Raw genomic sequence first — 21,808 nt, 5'->3', positions numbered from 1 at the left:
GGCACAAGGGGCCCATGGGCTCACTCGACCCCACAGAAAACGGAGGGGAAGACTAATTTTACCTTGCTGTATTTAGATAGTTTGAAATTCATTTGAACAAGAAAGTTCCTAGAGCTGTTTTGGGCTTCTTTTTCTTTTTTTCTTTTTTTGGTCAATATTTAAACAGTACTATTTTTTTAAAGCTTGCCCTAGATACCAATGTTTACCTAACACACAATTCCAAAGTTGTCAAATCCAATGCCAGCCTGAAGAGGACAGACAAAATCCATATGTTTATCAGTAAGAAAATGTCTCTAAACATGTTATATCTACATTATAATTTTATCTTAACCACAATACCACTACAAGTTACAGTGAACGAAGTCATTATTTCAACCAAGATACATAATTCATAGTTATTACCTATTACTAGTTTGACTCTCAACTTGGAAGATGTTTTCGGAAATATCTGACTGTTAGATAAGGCTTTTTATAGGGCTCTTCTTATAAGTTTCGAGTTTTTCATTTTAAAAAGTGGTAGAGATTTGTCAAAAAGACAAACATACAGTTACCATAAGGCCGAGCAATTCCACTCTTAGGCATATACCCAACAAAATTTTTTTAAATGTACTAAAAAAAAAAATGTACATGAATGTTCAGAGCAGCACTATTCACAACAGTCCAAAGACAGTAACAGACCAAATGTCTATCACCGGATCAATGGATAAACAAAATGGGGTCTATCCATACAATGGAATATTTTGCAGCCATAAAAAGGAATGACATCCCAATGTACACGGCAATGTGGATGAGCCTTGAAAACATGGTGCTAAGTGAGAGAAGGCAGACACACTGTTCACTCATGTGAAGTATCTAGCAAAGGCAAATGCACAGAGACAGAGAGGAGATTAGTGGTGTCAGGTGCTGGGAGGAAGGAGGGATGGGGAGTGACTGCTGATGGACACAGGGTTTTCTTTCTGGGGGTGATGAGAATGTTTAATTTTTTTTTAATTTTTTTTATTATATTATGTTAGTCACCATACAGTACATCCCTGGTTTCTGATGTAAAGTTCGATGATTTAGAATCAGAGATGATGGTTGTGCAACACTGTGAATGTACTAAATGCCACTGAATTATTAATTTTATGTTATATAAATTTCACGTCAATTAAAAAAAGTGAACAGAGCATCAGGAAACTGTAGGATAAAAGCAAGGGCGGGAGTAGGAGGGAAGTGGCAGAATATGAGGCTTTAGAAAGTTCTAGATATGACACAAGAAGCCCATCTGTGGACCAGGGTCACAGAAAGTTTATGAAAGCAATGAAGACAGCACCACCAGGCCTGCAGTTTAGACTGGGAGGCAAGGTGGGTCTCCGTAAATCCTGAGGCCCCCATCCAAGGATTTTTCAGACACTCTTACGAAGACTAACTTAAGAAATGTCGCTCCTCTCCCGCTCCTCAGAGTCCAGGCACTGGATGAGCAGCTCATGCTTCCCCGTGGAGAAGCCCAAACTAAGTATCTGACACGTGAACATACATTTTTCTTTATCTACAGAAGGCAGGAAGAGGAAATTCAAGTGTTGTATTCCAGGTCTTGAATCAGCCATAATATTAACTCACAACTACTCAGAGGGATGAATGCACCCTTTGCCCACCAGATGTAAAGTCACTCGTATCTGTGACGCTGTCTCACCCGGCTTTATTTTCCTGTGCAGCCCCACCGCTCGCAGGACACTGTGTCCGGTTTCTGGTCTAGGTGTCTATAGCTCTCCCTTACTGGGATCACACTGCGCTTCACACTCACGGCCTTGGGGAGGCGAAGCTCAGGGCTCCATGAGGCACACAGCAAGGGCAGGTGAGTACCAAAGACGAGTTCTCTCTGCTATGAGGGAAGCCTGCAGCTGACGTCTTCCCTGAATCACAGTGGGGGCGGAGAGCTTCCTGCCACTAGCACCTGCTGGGCGTGAGGTTTTGGCATTACAGGGCTCATGCTCCCACTGTGCCCCTTGATTCTCGTAGCTGCTTATGGGGTAATATCTATTACATGGGTTTCAATGCTGATGAAAACAGGTTTGGGCCAGGGCGGGGGGGGTGAGGAATAGAGCGAAAACTAACAACTGCTGAACACCTACCATGTCCAGGTGCTCTTATGGCATTATCTCATTTAATCCCAACCAAAACCCTTCAGGTTAGGCAATTTGCTCCCCCCGAGAGAAAACCAATATGCAGACTGCCATTTATTAAGTAATTACATATTAATTACTTTACAAATTAAGAGCTGACAATCCATACTCCAAAGAACTGAATCTACTTTAATTTTTATTTTTTAAACATGGCTTGAACTCACCACCCTGAGATCAAGACCTGAGCTAAAATCAAGAGCCGGATGCTTAACCCACTGAGCCACCCAGGCAACCCAAACCTACTTCAATTTTTAATCTAAAAGAACAGCCCCACCAAATTGGTGGGCCAGCACTTTAGCAAACTTGGCAGGGATGCCCGTGTAACCTGTGGAGTGGGGGACAGAGTGCAGACCTGGCTGGGCACCCTCTGGGCAGCCCGGCACCCGGCCAGCCCCTTCAGGAAGAACAAACCTCCCCAAAACAAGCAACAACAACTAACTAGCATTGCTGAATGCCAGACTGCTCAATTTCTGGGATGAAAGTCCATGCACAACTTCAGTTTAGGCCAAAAAAGAAGAAATACAGCCTATTCTTCCTTGGCAGGTATATCAGAGAACACACAAAATCTCTATACAGTCATTCTTACCAGAGGCTTCTTGGGAAAGTCTGCAAAGCACTTTCCCAAAATTCTGGTAAATTTCAACATCAATACTTCCCCAATTTAACATTCACATTTTAGCCTTGTAATGTAACTAGTTAAAGAATTAATTAATTCTAACTAATTCATCATCCAATCTGTTATTCCCATTTTCTATTTCCACATAGTCAAAAGAAATCTACTTTAGTCTTGTGGAAAACATGTTCTGTTTATGAAGACACAAATTTGATTCAAATTTCCCTTTCTCCTCCCCTTTAAAAAATATGCTAAAAATAACTGTCATAACATCTTACTCATTCTGAACTCAGTACCCAGCAACTTATTCAGACTATAGCTGACAACCAAAAAATTGCACAGAGACCTAATCCTTAGTCCTTTTAATCAAACTGTATCTGTGGAGTTAATAAGCTTGGTTATTTGGGTTTCTTTATGGAATAAAGTAAAAACCAGAAGCAAAGCTATTACAGAAAAGCATACCAATCAATACCTATACAAACTGACAGCACGAGAGCAAGCAGGAAAATTATTTTACAGAACTGGAAGAACTGGAAAAACAGAGCAATCTCACTTTATCTAAAGTAAAGCAAAAATTCCTATTCTTAGAAGGAAATTTTATCAAATGCTGAATAACAGGTAATAAAAATAACTGAGTCATTGAGAAGATTAATTCATTTGACATATTTCATTTTTACGAAGGTAAAGTGTTATATACATTTCAGAAATATAAAACCAAATGTTTAATCAGGTTAAAAGAGGAAAATGTCTGCTTGACTAAAGGGGAAAATACTCAGCTCTTGGGAAATCCAGAAAGGTTTACATTAATTGATATTTCTATTTAACAACATACTAAATGAGGCTGGTTTCATATTCAACCATATGTTTCCCCTAAAGCTGTCTTTTAGGGATCTGGATAGGAGAAAAGAAAAGGATCAGAGAATTTAACATTTAATCAACCTGGATGGAGCTCAGAAAAGAGGATAGCTGTTTAAAAAAAAAAAAACTGATCACGTGAAACATTTGTATTAAAGTACAATTCGGTATCAAATTTCATTTACTCATGCCTTTCGGGAAAACTTGTAAACATCAGTGAAAACAAAGGGACTAAATTTTAATCAAGGCATATTATTAAGAAGAGTTTTTTTTATCCCTTCCAACTACTTTCAAACAATCAGCTTGACTGTCGATTTCAAACAAGAGCTTTTCCATCAACTGATGAACGGACAAATAAAATATGGTCTATCCATATGACAGAATATTATAGGACTATAAGAAGGGATGAAACACTGATTCACACCACAACGCGCACGAACCTGGAAAACAGTATGCTGAGTGAAAGGAGGCAGACCCAAAAGGCTGCATACTGTAGGACTCCATTCACACGAAACAGACAGAAGAGGCCAATCGTTAGAGAAAGTAGATTAGTGGCTGCCAGGGGCTGGAGGTTTTAGGGGAAATGGGGAATAACTGCTAATGAGTATACGGTTTCTTTCTAAGGTGATAAAAATGCTTTAAAATTGCTTGTATTAATGGCTTCACAGATCTGTGAATATACAAAGAATCACCAAATTACATGCTTTAAAATAAGTGAATTGTATGATATGTGAATTATATCTCCAAAAAAATCTGTTATTAAAAAGAAGAAGAAAAGAAAAATTTAAAATCATCCACTCTGAGAAACTTGGTCACATTCCTTGTTCCGGAAAGTTCCACACGCCATAGCAATGCTGCCGAAAGAAACAGAAACCTTAGTGCAAACTGGAATGCCTCCAGGGGAGTATATGGAATTGGAAATTTAATAGCGACTAAATAAAGTAACATCATGACTGGAGCCATGAAACCAAACATTTCCATGTGAACGGTCAGATGGCAGAGGGACAAAGTTGGTATCTGAGAATCATCAGCTCTGAAAGTGTTCAGAATCACGGTTTTCTTTCAGGAGCCAGAAAGGACACAGAGTTAATGAAGTTATTCCAGCTGAGAAATTTACTGTGAGATGTGTGTCAGAAAAGAAAAGAAAAGAAAAGAAAAGAAAAGAGAAAGGAAGGAAGGAAAAGAAAGAAAGAGAGAGAGAGAGAAAGGAAGGCAGGAAGGAAGGAAAAGAGAAGGAAGAAAGGAAGGAAGGAAGGGAAGAGAAAAAGAAAGAAAGAAGGAAGGAAGGAAAGAAAAAGAAAGAAAGAAAGAAAGAAAGAAAGAAAGAAAGAAAGAAAGAAAGGAAGGAAGGAAGGAAGGAAGGAAGAAAGAAAGAAAGAAAGAAAGAAAAGAAAGAAAGAAAAAATTTTCTATGTGCATGGGAGCTGTAAGAGTTTTGACCTTCTGCTGCTACTTCTACAAAGTCAGTCACTTTAGTCCTCGAAACATGTGACTCCAACAGGCTGTGAACAACACTTTCTCTGAGGGAAGCTACAGTTTCACAAGGTGGGTCTTTGTTGGGGTGAAACTCTCTCTCAGGTCAGATGACACATGTAGCCAATGACAACACTGTCTTTGAGGACAAAGTAGAGTGTTTTTCCTTTCCCACTTTGTTTCACCAGCCATGGACATCACAGCAAATATTATATTACCTTCCCTGAGCTGCTTTGCTCTTCTTAAGACAGGATAAGAAGACCATTCAAAATCTTTTGTAAATCCTTTATAATTAAATCCAAGGGTTTCCTTTTATCACTGGTGACCTCTAATTTCTAATTGCAAGGTCTAAGGTAGACATTTTCCAGGTACACTAATTTCTGGACTACTAGAATCACACTAAGTATACAGTAAATATATGGGACCCTGGTACACTAAGTATCCAGTCATCAGGTCCAGGAACTCACCATCCAGAGCAAGCAAGTCTTTTACTAATGGAATAATCAGTAAGAACATTATTAAATCCAATATTTGCTCTGTTCTGCTAGTGGAAGAACTTGTCAAAACAGTGAAATTAATTGTATTGGCAACTAACCTTCCAATCTCTCTCCAAAACAATGATCAAACAGGAATTAAAACATATTTTTAAAAAATTTAATCACTTCACATTTTCTCCAAGCCATTTCAAGAGTATTTCTCAAACTTTCAAAATGAAGCGGGGTTCCTCTAATGATACTCTGCTTTATGTAACAAATGCGATAAAAACAACAACAACAACAACAACAACAACATGTCAATCATACTCCTGTAACTCAACCTTACTCATTTATACGTAAAGGAAGCAAAGAATCCTCTACAGAAAGTGAAGAATCCCATACTTGCCCTGGGATTTAGTGGTTCTGTGAATCTGAGTTTCCAAATCCTAGATCTGCCTAAATGAGGGCTCACAGTTTAAAGAGATGGATGAAAAAGAAACTACTACTTCATTTAAGAATGCACACTATTTTCCAGTCATGTGAGAAGCTCCGCTGCTCTTAGAGAAGAGTGGGGGGTCTAGTTGAAACTTTCATGTTTTACAAATAGGAGGAAACTGAGAACCAGAAAGTGTTTCACTAGTTAGTGGAGAAAACATCTTAAGATAAAAAGCTAATTCTCCCAAATTTTGGACAGTTCATTCACAAAACAAAAATTAACATTAATGACTATAAGAAGCATTTTCTCATGGGGAAAAGAACTCATGTATGAAGTTACAGAATACAATGCAATCCACACTTTGAATATTAACACTTAGCAGAGGAAAACTCATTGAGCCAATGTGCAATAGACTCTTTTACTTAAAATGTCAAAGCCTTAATGGTTTATTGTATTTTAATATCCCATATACAAGAAAATAAATCACATGCATATGGGTTTTCTTCCTCTCTACAAACTAAATGGCAAAAAGCTGAAGTTAATATTTCCCAAACAATTCAAACATGAATATAAATGATTCAAAAGCTGCTTTCAGTAGCACATTTTTCTGTGGAAGGAAAAAAATGAATTTAATAGCATTACATAAAAATCCTGGAAATTATGCACAAAGACTACCCTGAAGCTTTGCCAAAAAAAAGAATATGCTGGTTTTTCAGGTGCATACACGATAATCAAATAAGAATTATAAGGAGCTACAGTATTATTAAAGATAAATACACTTCTTGAAATCTCCATTTTAAAAAAGCTTAAAAATGATTGCCTAAACTAAGCCATTCAAGCCCACATTTCCTGGGCGCTAAATAAACACTTGGGTTTCAGTGACCTGAGTTCCTGCCCTCCAGGCCAGCCCTCCCTCCCCGGTGGCCTTCACTGGCAGTGCCGTGGAGCCCTCAGTCCCGAGGTTGCCAGGTCTCCCGCACCCATGCCCTAGGTCACATTCCCAGGCACTGTGCATCAGCAGCTCTCTATCTGCCTCCTTTCCTAGGTCCTTGCAAGACCCTACCTACAGCCATTATTTAACAAACCACACAACCATTCCTTAAAAACCAATCATTGCCTTCTGCCTGCCTCCTGCTGTGTTCTGTGTGGATGTCCGGGGTGTGGTTTCTTGCACAACAGAGTGCCCACATGCAGAGTGTAAGCACTTATCATTCATTCATTCATTAAGACAAATACTATTGAGCATCTACTATAGGCCAGACTATGTTCCCAGCGCTAGGAATACAGCAGAAAATAAAACATGGGAAAATCCCCGCTCTCAAGTCACATTCTAGTGGGATGAAGAAAGATCATAAACAAAAATAAGTAAGTCAAATACACGTTATGCAAGATGGAAAGGGGAGTGGCAGGGCAGTCATTTCAGGAAGCACTATTCAGAACAAAGTTCCCATGAAGGGAATTCCTGGAGTTGGGCCTTCTGGAACCTTCCACAGCTGTGCTGGGAGATGGGGCTTGCTGGGCTGGGGGCACTCTTCAGTTTGCAGTCCACATTTTGGTTTAGGATTCCTTTCATTTTCTACTTCTTTGTCTCTACTTACCCACATTCACAGGCACCTGTCCCTGGACAGGCATTAGTGGGAAGACAGAGTACAAAGAAATGCTACATTGCTCTGTAATTCTCAATTGTAAGAATGCAAATTAAAGCTTCCAAAGAACTTGAAGCAGCATGAACCATTTCTTCTGCAGCGTTGTTTCTTTGTATAAACACGCATACGCTATTAATTTTCTTTTCGAAAAAGGAGAGGGAAAACTTTAGCTCAGTCTCTCAGAATAAACCTATCAAACAGAATTAACAAGATTTTAATACCTATTATTTTTCTCTACTCCTTAAAAATGTTACCAAATGCATAAGAAAGCTATTAAAGACTACGGAGTTGTATGAAAAGGACTCGAGGGCAAACTGAGGGGGCTCCCATGGGCCCAAGATGGGACAATTTGAGCATCAAAAATTGTGATCTCTGTAAGAAAGTGAAATACACCAAATAAGCTAAAATCCAAGAATTTATATTGATTCTTGAAAAAAAGTCATTGGTCGGGGCACTTGGGTGGGTCAGTCGGTTAAGCGTCTGCCTTCGGCTACAGTCGTGATCCCAGAGTCCTGGGATCAAACCCCACATCGCATCGAGCTCCCTGCTCAGCGGAGAGCCTGCTTCTCCCTTTCCCTCTGCTGCTCCCCCTGCTTGTATGCTGTTTCTCTGTCAAATAAATAAAATCTTAAAAAGAAAAAAATAGTCATTGGTCACCTTTTAAGGTAATGTTAAGAAACCAACTCAGCCTGGAAACCCTATAATGGAGGGAGGGGGGCACCTGAGTGGCTGAGTCTGTTAAGCGTCTAACTCTTGATTTCGGTTCACGTCATGATCTCAGAGTTGTAGGATCGAGCCCCGTGCCAGGCTCCGCACTGGGTGTGGAGACTGCTTAAGATTCTCTCTCCCCACCTCCTTCTGCCCATGCCCCCCCCAAAAAAAACAAAAAAACTAAACAAAACAACTATATAATGGAAAAGAAGCAAGCAAATAAAATATAAACTCCTAAACATACACAGTTCCCGTGATCCCAAGACTTCACAACAGTTGAGGTAATAATGTGCGTGCAAACATTCTGAGAACTGGAAAGAGCCACACAAGGGTATGGGTGTTTTCCTGCTGCTGGTGCTAAGAAAAGTGTCTCCACTTTCACTAACTAATGCATCTAATCTCTGCTGAGTGTCACTGGGTGCCAAGTACTTTTCTACATACTTAGCATCATTTTCTCCTTTAATCCTCACCACAACTCCACCAAGTGACACCAGTGTTTCCTAATACAGTCCCTTTAGGTCTAAACACTGGCTCCACCACTTAGCAGCTCTTTCTAGCTGTGTGGCCACTCCGGGTTACTTAATCTCTCTGTGCTTCAGTCCCCTCACCTATAAAATGGAAATGATAAGTGTCCCTACCTCCCAGCCCCATTTGTAATTTCGATAAGTAAGTCTAGTGTGTATTTGTTCAGGCGATAATTTGATTAATGTCTACTTCCCCTTCTAGGCTGTATGCCCCAAGAGAGCAGAGGGTTCTTTCTCCAGAACCTAGTTCAGGCCTCACAAATAGTGGGAAATCATCTGATATTTATTGAGTAAATACTGGAGTTTTTAGTAGAAAGTGGTAGAGCTAAATAACTGTTCTAGTTCAAACTTCAGCCAGGATCTCCAGAGTCACGAAGCTGAAGATTTCCCCATAATTCCTCAATTATCAAGGGCCACATCATCTTAAGTACCCCTAAGCCCTGGGGACCAGATGCAGCCCAAGAACAATACTGCCTGAACTCCCTGGGGTTTTCAGTCAAGAAGTTGCCAAACTTGGGAGCTACAGTTTAACCAGGGCTATCAGTCTTTTGTATTTTGGACACTTGCCCTTTTTAATTCGAGAAACTGACACAATCACAGTCCCTGGTGTGTTTTGGGTTTCAGTACCCAATTATACAAGACTGCACCAAACAGAGTGTAGGGAAAAAGAAACACCCTTGAGTACAGTACAAAAAGTGACTCACCCAGGCAGAAGAGTTAGTTATTAGTAATCAAATAAATCGATACTGGGAGAGTCACTATGCTAACAAGTGCTTTCCTTCAATCCTCTCACTTGATTCTCCCAATAACCCTCTGACAAAGCTACTGTCACTCCTATAAATTGGAGAGTCCCTACATAATTTGCCCAAGGCTTCCCAGTTCAGAAATTGCACAACTGAACACTGAATGCAAATGTATCAGAAAGCAAAATCCATGCCATCATCCACTAAACTATACTGCCAAAGCGTAAGCCCTTGCAAAAGAAGTTAAAAAAACAAATTAGAGTCTTTGTTGTGAACCCTAAACACCATCAACAAAAATTTGGCAGAGCCACAAAGGATTTCTTTGAGAAAAAAAATAAAGGTATGACTTAAAGCCACTCGCTGCTTCCACAATAAGTGTGCCACGTCCATCACACTTCCAGTCTGAGCAGTTTCAGATATGTGAGAATGTGTGTTTGGGTAGTGTGTGCAAAACCCTCAGCCTTCCTATCTTACAGCTTAGGGAAGCAGTTCCTAGAGTATTTCTGCAGACCCCCAAGTGCCCCTGAGACCTCTGCAGCACATTCATCTGTGGAGTGAAGACTATTCTCATCATAACACTAGGACGTGGGGCACTTGGGTGGCTCAGTCGTTAAGCGTCTGCCTTCGGCTCAGGGTGTGAGCTAAGAGTCCTGGGATCGAGCCCCACATCAGGCTCCTCCGCTGGGAGCCTGCTTCTTCCTCTCCCACTCCCCCTGCTTGTGCTCCCTCTCTCGCTGGCTGTCTCTCTCTCTCTCTGTCAAATAAATAAATAAAATCTTAAAAAAAAAACAACACTAGGACATTATTTGCCTTTTTCAGTGTCGGCATCAGCACTGATGGTGCAAAAGCAACTGTGCATAAAACCACTAGGAATCAAGATGGTGGCACGAGACCGTCCAAATTGTCAGTGTGTTCTTGATTATCACGCACTTGCAGAAGGAGAAAAAATAGCTTCACCTAAGGAGGTTCTCTGATGATGCAGTACAGATGAATAATTGTGTTAAATCTCAACCCTGAGTGACTGTGTTAAAATAGGAAGTGCAGCCATAGCACCGCCATTGCACACGCAAGGGCAAGGATGGTGAGAAAAGCACTCTCGCAGTTGTCTGGGTTGCAAGCTGAACTAGCTGCTTTTCAGATGGACTGTCATTTATGCTCAACCTACAAACTGTGGTCACGCAGACCAGCGTATTTGGCAGACTGTTCCTAAAAAAATGAACAAAAGGAGTCTGTCACTTCAAGGGAAACCACTGACAGTATTTGTTGCCAGTGACAAAATTCAAACTTTCAAGTGAAAACAAGAACAAGAAAACTTCTGCCCCTGTGAAGTCAACATCTTCCCAGTATTTAAAGACTTGGCTTATATCAACATTTGGAAGATCTACACAACTCAAGAAACCAATATTTTCCGAATGACCAATGCATTTGTTACAAAATCATGCCTGTATAAAGATTCATTCAAAAATAAATGGGGTTTTGGGGCACCTGGCTGGCTCAGTCAGGACAGCACGTGACTCTCAGTCTCAGGGTCCTGAGTTCAAGCCCCATGTTGGCATGGAGCCTACTTAAAAAAAAGGGGTGTGGTCTTAATAGCATACCAAAAAACTGACTAATAGGATTTCTGATTCCATTTTGTAACTAACCTTTAAGAAACTCCCACTTACTGGGTGTTGTACAGCATCAAAGAAAAATATCCACAATTACCTAAAAAAACTATTAAAATGTTCCTCCATTACCGAACTAGGTAACTCTGTGAAGCCAGATTTCTACACATTCTTCAACATACTGCAACAGACTGAATGCTAAAGCAGTTAAGAAAATCCAGCTAACACACTTAAAAATGGTTAAATTGGTAAATTTTTAATGCGTATTTTAACAATTTTTTCAAGAATCCAGCAGTCTTTTTGTTAATCTGGACATTAAGGAGAAAATATGAAAGCAAAAATGTAAAATGGTACCACTCTTCTCACCAAATTTCTTTGATTTTGAAAATACAAATTGTTGAACCGCTATATTGTACACTGGAAAGTATTAGAACATTGTAAGTTAACTATACTGAAATTTAAAATAAAATTTTTTTTAAAAAGTTATATTTTTAACATATAATTATTTGTATAAAAACGTTCTTTAAATTGAGATGCAGTGGGTACACTGGATGTATTAGCATTTTGAAATGAATTATAAGGAAAGATTCTCTTAAACATCTCAGTTTGTTTCAATTTCTAATATGATAAATATTGATAGGTAAGGCACATAAACACGAGCTCTTTAATTTCTCCAATAATTTTTAGGGGTGTAGAGAGGTCCTGAGACCAGAAATTTTAAGAACCAAACCCGCGGGCGGATGGAAAGCCTCACCGGTTGGTCACAGCTGTTCCTCATCATCCCAGTCCCAGAATCCCACCTCCGCTCCCAAAGCTGTTCCTTCCCTCACTCCCTTTCTGGTTCTGCGCCTGCGACTCCCACCACCAGTCTCTGGGGGGGCTTGACCTTCCAGCCTATTCTAAGGAAATGGGCCTCTCTCCCAACTTCAGCAGAGCACACATGCCGGGCATTTTCTTACAAGTGCAGTGCAGCAAATGTTGGGGGAAGACAACAAAAACCTGATTTTCAAGAGCGAGCAAGTTTTACAAAGTACAGTTTCGCCAAACCTGACCCAAGGTTGGTCACAGGTTGGCTTGGCTGGTACAGTCTACCAGGGCATGAACAAGACGGTGAATGTCATGGCCTTATGCAGCCGTCCTAGGGGAAGACAACCCCCACCCTTGGTCCACTGCTCTGTGCGTGGTGGCCCCAGTCAGCCTGTGATGCACTCAGTTCCCCCACCTCGATCCTGCATTAACATCTTAGCATGGACGGTCTAGACCTCACGTGGCAGTGCCCTTCCTGTTTCAAAAGCTCTCACCTCCTTATAAAATTCCCTCCAAGGATGTGAGTTCCTTCTGGGAAAAAGTCTTTAGGTTTCTCATGTGCAAAGTACAGATGATGCCAAAAGCCACATGGATGAGGAGCCACTCAGCCACTCCTCTGGTGGTCAGCAGCCTCCTATCACCACTAGGTGAGGGGACCTGCAGAATTCTAATGATTAATGATCACTGTCTTATAAAAATTCCAACAGAAATACCAATACTGAAATCACCAACCAACAAAAAGGAAAATTTAGGCACATGGACATACAAGAGAAAATTCAATGTCTTCTTTCAAGATTATTACGACACAGCAAAGTACAGAGGTGACATTGACCAGCGGGCAGAAACACAATCATTATCTGAACCAGGGTGGCTAGTAAAAAAGGACCCTGAAATTTCTTTACTTATGCTATTTGCTTCTTTTTTAATTTTTCCCTTTCTTAGTTAATTCTACCTAAAAGATTACCCTCCTTCCTTCTTCATTTCCCCTACCCTTCAGCAAACCATATCCTTAACTTTGTTTGCCAAAGGCTAATTCTGCTCAAAAGATGGTCCTCAGAATTAACACCTGTATGCTTCTTGCTGGAAAGCATGTAATTTGGCCTGAAGAAGCCTGAATACATCGTCACCAGGGGCTGCCCAAGCATCAACCCCACAGCTGTTTGTCGTCTCCAATCTCGGTTGTCAAGCCAAATTTTCTGCTTCATCTTGTCTCTGCCACTTACTATCCAAGAGGCTATGTCTCAACATGCACGAGACAGCCCGCTCTAGGGTGCAAGTGAGCACAGTATTTCTCGACAGGACTTAGAGGAAGCACTGAACTGTCAGCTGTAGGCTAGCACTCCAGTGGCAAGGGTACATGCTTACGCGGGGACAAGCCATTCACGCTGACAGGTAAAGCAAGGAGCGCACCTGAGCAAGCAAACTGCACCTCAAACTGGTACTTGAGTAGGGCTCTTAGCTGCCAGGGGGCAGGGAACTAGGGCGCCCAGCCTCCAGTTTGGGACAGCCGTTGGCAAAGGCTAAAGCTCAGAGTGCCTCAGCCCACTGTCAATTTGAGGAATGGCCCCAGCAGGGGGCTAGACAGGAACTTTTCTAAGTGCCACCTACCAGTACCGGGGGAAGGTCTCGGTCACTGTGGCCAGTGGCTGATGATCTGCTCCAACACACATCAGCAGATCTTTCCGCCAGTTGCTCAGGAGCCTAAAAGGCTGGCAATAGCTACCAGATATTGCCTTTATAAAGACACGGTTGTTGCTGTAGATTTGGAGTGACTGCACACCCCGTTTCAGCTTCCTAATATTTCAGAGGGGAAATAAAGACATTTATAGATATCTTCTGACAGTTTCGCCTTCTGTCTTTGTGACTCTATCTACAAGAGGGAAAAAAAAAACAACAGTTCCAGACAATCCTCCTCACCTTTTTGGCTTGTGGTCCAAGGCTAAAACAGAACAGCCAGTACCCTTTTGGGCCCAGTGGTTTGTCCCAAATGGTGTGAAAGGATCCTTCGTCCCATCGCTCATATCACACTATTTCTCCCTATCTTTAGTAATAATTGTCTTTTACTTTTTTGGATCATTTCCAAAATCCTAGTCCTGTGCTGAAAAGTCTTTCAACCTTCACTCTCAGTGACTGGCCACACACAGACACACACACACTCCATATCCTCCTTTTTGCTTTATGTTTTCTCCTTAAAACTTGATGCAAAAGAAATTTTCTATTTCACTTGTTTACTGTCTCACTGTCCTATTAGAACAGAGTACCACTGCTGCTCTCCCTTGCAGAAGCAGCCTGCATGGCTGCTCAGACTGGTGTCTGAGAACTTCATTTCAGTGCACGACAACATACCAAGAGGGCAGGAATTTTTGTCTGTTTTGTTCACTGCTGTATCCCCAGCACCTAGAACTAAACCTAGCACAAAATAAATTACTTGTTGAATGAATGAATGAACAAGCCAGGGGGGTCTGGGCTGTTTCATATTCTGCAACTCAATTCGGCATTCTCCATTCATACCACAGAAACTTCAAAGGTCTCACTCATTCCTGACTGCAAACTGTCCCCAACGTCAACTCCAGAAACCCCAAAAGGCCATCTCCCATTCAGACAATTGAGCCTCTCACCCCCCAAGCTGTCTGTTTAAAGCTGGCTCTACTTCTTATCAAGTCCGTCCTACTACTGCTCATATCTGTTCCACCACCTCCATTGCCCCTGTCCTCACCCTGGTTAAGGCTGCCATCAACCCTGCCTGGGATTTAGTGAACAACTCCCTAATCTTCCGTCTCATACTCCTCCAACCTACATTCCCTAAAACTGAAAAAGTAAGCCTTCTAAACTTGCAAATTAGATCACCTAAGCCTCCTGCCTAAAGCCTATCAGTGGCTCCCCATTACCTACAGGACAGAATACAAACTCCTTTCTGTATGACCCACAGCCTTCCTTGTCCTAATGAAGTACTGTACTTACAGCCCACGAAGAAACACAGCCCTGAACCTTTGCTCATGCTACTCCCACTGCACCGAATGTCCTTTTATCTACCTGGAGACCACGGCCCGGTCTCGAGATCCAGCTCAGTATGTGCACCTCCATACAGCATTCCTGACTCTCTGTGCCCTACAACCTTTAGAACTGAAAGTTCGCTGAGGTCAGGAACTGTCCTCACTCCGTCTGCTCAACCACAGCACAGGGCACATCATGAGAGCACGATGAAGATTTTCGAGGAGTGAGTGAATGTGCAGAAACAATGAAAGTCCACCCTTCCACAAACCTTTTCAGATAAGTTACAGAGCAGGAGCTACTTTTCACACTGCCAGGCTAGTTCTGGAGTGCCCAGTCTACCGATATTCGTTTCTACAGAGTCCTCTACTGCGTATTTTAAACCCCATTATCAGAAAGGGGGATGAGAGGTAAAGGCTAAATGCCCAACATTGTAGAGAGAAAATATCTCCACAAACCCCAAGACAAAGCTAAAAGAAATCTTATTGTTTATTTACTTATTTTTTTTAAACAGTGGAGAGCACGAACGCAGTCCCCCACTACCATAAATTATGCAGTCCGGTTTCCCACGTTTGGGGAAATCGCAGGGGTCAGCACATCCGGCATACAACAGATAAACCTCACCCTGGGAAAACGGCCTTTGTGATCATGGTATCCCCCCTACCAGGTAAGTACAGAAATTTTAAATATATAACCTTAACCTCGTGTATAAAAAGGGTTTTCTACAAACTGTGCTACCTTCTCAATTTAGCAGATTTGTACAGTAACAGGAGAACAGAACTGGGAAGCTTCAAAAAGAGGCAGGAAGTTGTGTAGACATCCTATATTACTGGAGTCATGTCCACAAAGGTTTTCAAAATGAGCTGAATAAAGCAAAAATCATGGTCTCAGGGAAACAGTTAAAGGAGAGAATACTGTATAAAAATATCACCATTTTAGCTAAGCCTTCCATCCTTTCCTACCTCCCATCAGTAGTAAAACTTTTCCCTTAAATATACAACGTACACAAATTTAAAGAAAAAGTTAATTTACCAAATTTACACTATTTGAAGTTAAAAAAAATCAATAAACCCATTCTAACATATTTTGTCAGTGTCTTTGAGACCCTTGACTTGAATCGAAATTGAAAATAAAATTACCCACAGATTAACAAAAGTGGGTATTGCCAAAGAGTCAAAGACTTGGCGACTTCCAGACCTACTTCCTGATTACATCTGTTTTTATTTTTGATATTCAAGAAATACACTGTTCACACTAACACTTACAAAACTGCTATCCTTATCATAACGTTATACAGCACAGCTTCATTCTCTGGAATCTATCCCACAACCCCTGAGGACAGAGACTGCAACACTCAGATCTTGAAGATGCCAAAATGTCAAGCAGGGATTACATCCGCCCCACACTCCACTGGCATCGTTAGACTCTGAGGATTCTGAGAGCAAGAGTCACCCTCCTACGGAGAAAGACAATCGCCATGGCAGAATCTGTAGAGTGAACTGCAAAGTGTAGTTTCTGACCTCCTCGATGTAACATTCACAGCTCTCCAGACAGAGGGAATTATCAGGTGAAAATATTTTTCTACTATATCCATAAATTCTTCAACTACTAGCAAAATTAATAAAGAAAAGTCAGGAGAAGGATAAAGTGCTCTCACCGAGTAACGAGTAAATGACATGGGGAACTCCAATCACAAGCAGGGAAAGTATCAGTCGAGCATATAGGATGATGTCAAGTCCGACAACCTATTCAGGCCCCCCCACGCTCTACCACTTATTGTCTCTGATTTACAGTATTACTTCTCTCCTCTCTGACTTAAGCTGTTCCTTTCCCCAACAAACTCTTTTTCCTACAGCTTTTTACTGCGCAGTCATGCAACGTGTGGGCACCACAAAACACGATAAGCTGTACAAATTTTGGCTTTTAAGAATCAATATTATTTTCTCTACACACTTCCAAAATACATGTTTGCACCCCTCCAACCCAGAAGAGTTTAGTAAAACATATGGATGGTTTTAAAAAGGGGGTGGGATGGGAGTTAGGTATTTAGAATCCTTACTTTGGTCCCACTTGCTTATACATCACTTCCAAAAATTTTTGTCCTATGTGAAAATAAGAAAAATAAAACAAGCCCAGTGAAAATATAAAGAACAGCAGTAAGAGCTTAAGACTGAGACAAAAGACCAGATACAAATCCAGGGGATTGGGGATGGGGGTCTAAATACTGCTCTGGGTCTATTTCTAAAATGCTGCAGTCTATATGATAGGACAAATACCATGATAAAAATGAAACTTGAAAGCTGAAAATACATTTCTAAAAAAGAGACCTAGGCAAAGGCAGTGTGCACGTGGGGGTATATAATTCCATCTAATTCTCAAGAGTCCTGCAAGGCTAAGCCAACTTCCTTATTCCAGCAAAGTGAGGCCTCAAGGCAAGAAAGGTTTTATTCTTCACAGTTCTGGAAAAAGGCATAGAGAAATGTTTTGATGGGATTTAGGGGCAACCAAATGAAACACAAAGACAATCTGTTAAAGTACTTCAAAGTTCAGCCTGCTGACAGGCTCTGACCCCCCATACATTCATCAGACCTGCCCCCGGAATTTCAGAAACAGTAAGAGCTGACGGGCAGGATACGCATTTCCAAAGTTCTCCTTCCTCCTAAAGGTCTCATCTAGGTCAGCACTGTCACAGTGTGAACAGATCTGTGATACTTGACTCACCAGAGGAAAAGTTTCACCAGCCCTGAGATGCCCCCATGGTGAGGTGTCCCAAGACAACTGATCTGCCTCCAGATACTGACACTAGAAAAAGATTGTTTGGTTTTTATTTTCCCCAACATAAACAGGACTGGGGAGGGAAATGTGGAGGCAAAGAAATGCACATACCTTTCAACTGGTCAGCAACAACGCTCTGGCCAAGGCGTTCAGTAACTTTCCCATCTTCCATTTCGTACCGATCATCTAGGTATTTTGCTGTGGCCTCAGAAATGTGAACCTTGCCCGCCACTCCCAGCTGCTCCATGAGATTGGCCAAGTTCACATCATTGGACCACACATCGAATTTGAACCTCCTCATGCCCAAAATGCCGCACAAGACAGTCCCCGTGTGAACCCCGACACGCATGTTCACCATCTCTTTCTTCTCCTGGCAGAATTGCTCGATAGCTCTGATCATGCCCAAGCCCATCTCAATGCAGCAGTAGGCATGGTCGGCCCGGGGCTCCGGACACCCCGCCACACAATAGTAGCAGTCTCCCAGGGTACTAATTTTCTCACACTTGGTCTCTTCACACAACCGGTCAAAGCGACCAAACAGATCGTTGAGGAGACCCACCAGGGCGTGAGCAGACTTATTGGCACTCATCTTTGTGAAGCCCACGATATCTGCAAATAAAATACTGACTTCTTCTATCTGCTGCATTTTGAAAGGGCGGAATGCTATAGGGGCTTTCTGTATGGAAGACTTTTTCTTCCTGTTCTTGGGGCTGGAGGTCGCGTGCCTTTTGACAGAATTCTCGCTCTCCTCATCCCCCTGTTTCATCAGGTCATCAGCTATGATTCTCGGCATCACAGAATGAATCATCCTCTCTTTCAGGGCTTTTTCCACTTCCAGATCCTTTCCATGCATAATTGACTGTCCCACCTTGAGAAAGGTGCTCCGAGATCTCACCTGGGACATGATAAATAGGTGGATCCCAATGGCATGAATGCAGAGGTGGAGCAGGGCTCGGCTCAGCAACTCCCAGTGTGGCGCCCCTGCTCCAGGTGGGGGAAAGCAGTCTTTGTCTCGGAAATGATAGCCAAAGGTCTCAAAGAGAACAGAATAGACCACTCCCAAAAACAAGCTCAAGTACAAAGGTAAGTGCATGACCGTGTAGAGTAAAAAGAGCACTTCGATGCACATGGAAAAGCTCCCCACTTGAGATAAGCAAGTGTCTGTGGGCTTGGCTGCGAGGGTATGATTGGAGCTGTCAACACGTCCTGAGAGAGGCGTCAAAACCTGAAACTGGGCAGCCAGGGTCAGGGCGAACACCAGGAGGGTGAGAACCAGAGAGGTCCACACGTAATGCCGGGCATACAGCTTGGTGAAGGTAAACAGAAAAAAGCCCACACACACTACGAGGAAGCACAGAGCTGGGGCTACCATGACAATCAGTTTGGACCTCACGTGGACCCCAAAATAGATGCTCCACAGAAGGCAGGCGAAGCCGATGTAGAAGAGCGCATATCGGAAGCGGCGCTGGGTCTGCGGGAAGCAGCGCTCCATGCAAGCCTCCTCCAGGTTCACGGAGTCGAACTTGGGGTCCCACCATCGGCTGGAGGCCCTCTCGAACAGCTGGGGCAGCTTCTTCTGCCTGCGCAGGCGGCCTCCAGCGCCCACTCTCCGGGGGACACCCCCTGAGTCCCCAGAGCTGCTACAGCTGGAGGAGATGCTGTACTTGCAGTGCTTGGGGTGGCTGTTGGAGGACAGCTGCTTGGGGTTAATTTTGACCCTCACGCTGTTGCTGTCTCCGCTGGAGTCACAACTCACCTCGGTGCTGTGGTGCTGCAGCAGCTGCTGGTGGGGTGGGGAAGCCATGTTGCCGAGCGCTCAGAACCTTCCCGGCCGGGGTCACCGGTACCTGTCGGCGAAGACAACCAGACTTACACTGGCACTGATCCCTCACAGGTACACCCACCTGAAGGCACGAGCTCTACCGGTTTGCTCCGGGGTGGCCCCGGCGGTCCACCTGAAGGGGCACCATATGCTCACGAAAGCTGCGGCTAACGTCTAACCGGGGCTTCCACTGTCCCGCCCCGATGCCGCCCGCAGAAATCGGGACGGACCCGGCGGCCCCGGGCCGGCAAGGCAGCTGCGCCCCTCGGCACCCCGCGCCGCCCGTCCCGCGCACTCGCCTGCTCCGGCCGCCGCGGCCGCGGAGGCAAGTCCAGCGGAGCCCTCTCACGCCGCCAGCCGCTCTCGCCGGCACAGCTCTCCCGCCGCAGCCGGCGGGCCCCTCATGCCGCGCGGAGCGGCGCCTCCCCTGCGTCAAAGGCCGGCGGCCCCGCGGGAGGCTGCGGGCCGGCTGCGAGGGGCGGCAGCGAGGCCCCGGCGCCGCCGCGAGTCTGAGGAGCCCGCGGTGCTGCGGCCGCCGCCGTCGGCGCGGCCAGTCTAGCGGGGCCTGCTCCCGGCCTCCGGGACCGACCCAGCGGGGCGGGGATGCCCAGCGCCCCGGGAGACGCCGGGCGCCGAGCGCAGGGCGCGGCGGGCGCGGGCCCCTCAGCCGGCCGCCCTGCGCGGCGCTGCCGCAGAGCCCGCTCCCGCGACGCCGACCCGGGACGCCCGCCCGCCCACGCCCGGGGCGGCCTCCCGAGCTAGCGACACCGCCGCGGCCGCGGCCGCCGCCGTGCCTCCCGCTGGCGCTGCCTCATGTCGGAAGAGCAGCCACGCCGCCGCCGCCGCCGCCACCATCTCCGGCCCCCTCCCCCTCCCGCTGTCACTGACACCGCGTTCGCCGCCGCCCTCGCCCAGCCGCAGCGCGCGGTCGCGCACGCCGCCGCCGGCCCCGGGCACGCGCGGCACGGTGCGCGCGCCGGGCTGGCGCGGCTGCAGGGCGGGGGCGGGGCGGGCGCGCTGCGGCTCCGCCCTCAGTCCTCCGCCCGCCGCCCTGGACAGCGCGGTGCCCTGGCCGCCTGCCGCGGGCGCTGCTGGGCTGCGGGAAGTGCGGGGACTGCGGAGCGACGGGGTTCTGCGAGAGCCGTTTTCCTCCCGGCTCTGGCCTCCAAACCCGCTGGAGGAAAACCAGTGGGTCCTGCTAGTTAAGGAGCAGCCGGGGTGAGACGTTTAGGAAACGAAAATGTTTGCGTCTCCGTCAGCACACCTTTTGTTTTTATTATTATAAATGCAAGTTTCCAACTATTGCATTTGCCGAAAGAGAGGCACCCCTTCAGCAATAAGCACGGGCCCCGGGGCACTAGCCCCTCCCTGAGCGTGCTCCCCGCAACCACTGCAGTCGGAGCCCCAGCCTCTGGGCCTCGGCCCGGACAGGCCTCAAGGGGGTGCTGAGGACGTCCTGCTCTTCCAGCCCCGGAGACGTGCTTTCCCGTGCCTGCGCCATCTGCCACACTGCTTTTACCTTTCCACAAATGACACTTTCACAGGAGTCTGCTATCTGTAGGGCAGTCGCACAGGGGCCTCACTGAGTGTTGTCTGTATCGTGTCAGTACAATCTTGTTACTCCCCAGTGCACCAATCCTGGCCCTTCCCCGCATACTTAGCACCTCCTGCCCGTCACAAGGGTCTCCTCCCTCCTCCCCTCACTTTCCAGGCCCAGCCCTGGGGCCCACGCCGGATTTCACAGTTGATTTAGAAAATAAAATAAAATGTGGTCTGTCCACATAATGGAATATTATTCAGCCATAAAAAGGAATGAAGTACTGATCCATGAAGGCACGGAGATGAAACTTGAAAACACAATACTAAGTGAAAAACAGCCAGTCAGGAAAGACTACAGATGACATGATTTCATTTCCACGAAATGTCCAGAATAGGCAAATCCACAGACAGAAAGCAAACAGGTGCTTGTCAGGGGCTGGAGGTGCTGGGAATGGGGATTGCCTGCTGATAAGGATGGAACTACATGGAGGTGGGGGGTGTGCAACACTGTGAATGTACTAAATGTCACTGAATTGTACACTTTAAAATGGTTTAAGGGGTAAGTTGCATGTTATGTGTATTTTACCATGATAATGATAAAAGAAAAACAAAACAAAAGTAACACAACATC

At 44.6% G+C, this 21,808-nt stretch overlaps 1 protein-coding gene and 1 non-coding gene across 2 annotated transcripts in view; both read right to left on the bottom strand.

Moving 5' to 3' along the window:
* The window catches only part of ADCY9 (adenylate cyclase 9), a 122,539-nt gene extending 102,894 nt beyond the window's left edge, over positions 1-19,645 (bottom strand). Inside the window, exon 1 of the mRNA XM_008696832.2 lies at positions 17,928-19,645. Within this exon, the coding sequence (XP_008695054.1) occupies positions 17,928-19,620 (1,693 nt within the window). The 5' untranslated portion in view covers positions 19,621-19,645. The remainder of the gene's footprint in view (positions 1-17,927) is intronic.
* Positions 15,553-15,716, bottom strand: LOC121104077. Its single transcript, XR_005836455.1, has one exon. It is a non-coding gene; the product is annotated as a U1 spliceosomal RNA (small nuclear RNA).
* Positions 19,646-21,808: the final 2,163 nt, after the last annotated feature.

This window comes from Ursus maritimus, unplaced genomic scaffold (genome assembly GCF_017311325.1).
Source record: "Ursus maritimus isolate PB19 unplaced genomic scaffold, ASM1731132v1 scaffold_2, whole genome shotgun sequence".
NCBI classification, from domain to species: Eukaryota; Metazoa; Chordata; class Mammalia; order Carnivora; family Ursidae; genus Ursus; species Ursus maritimus.
Note: the sequence above shows the minus strand (reverse complement) of the source record. Positions and strands in the feature narration are given on the sequence as shown.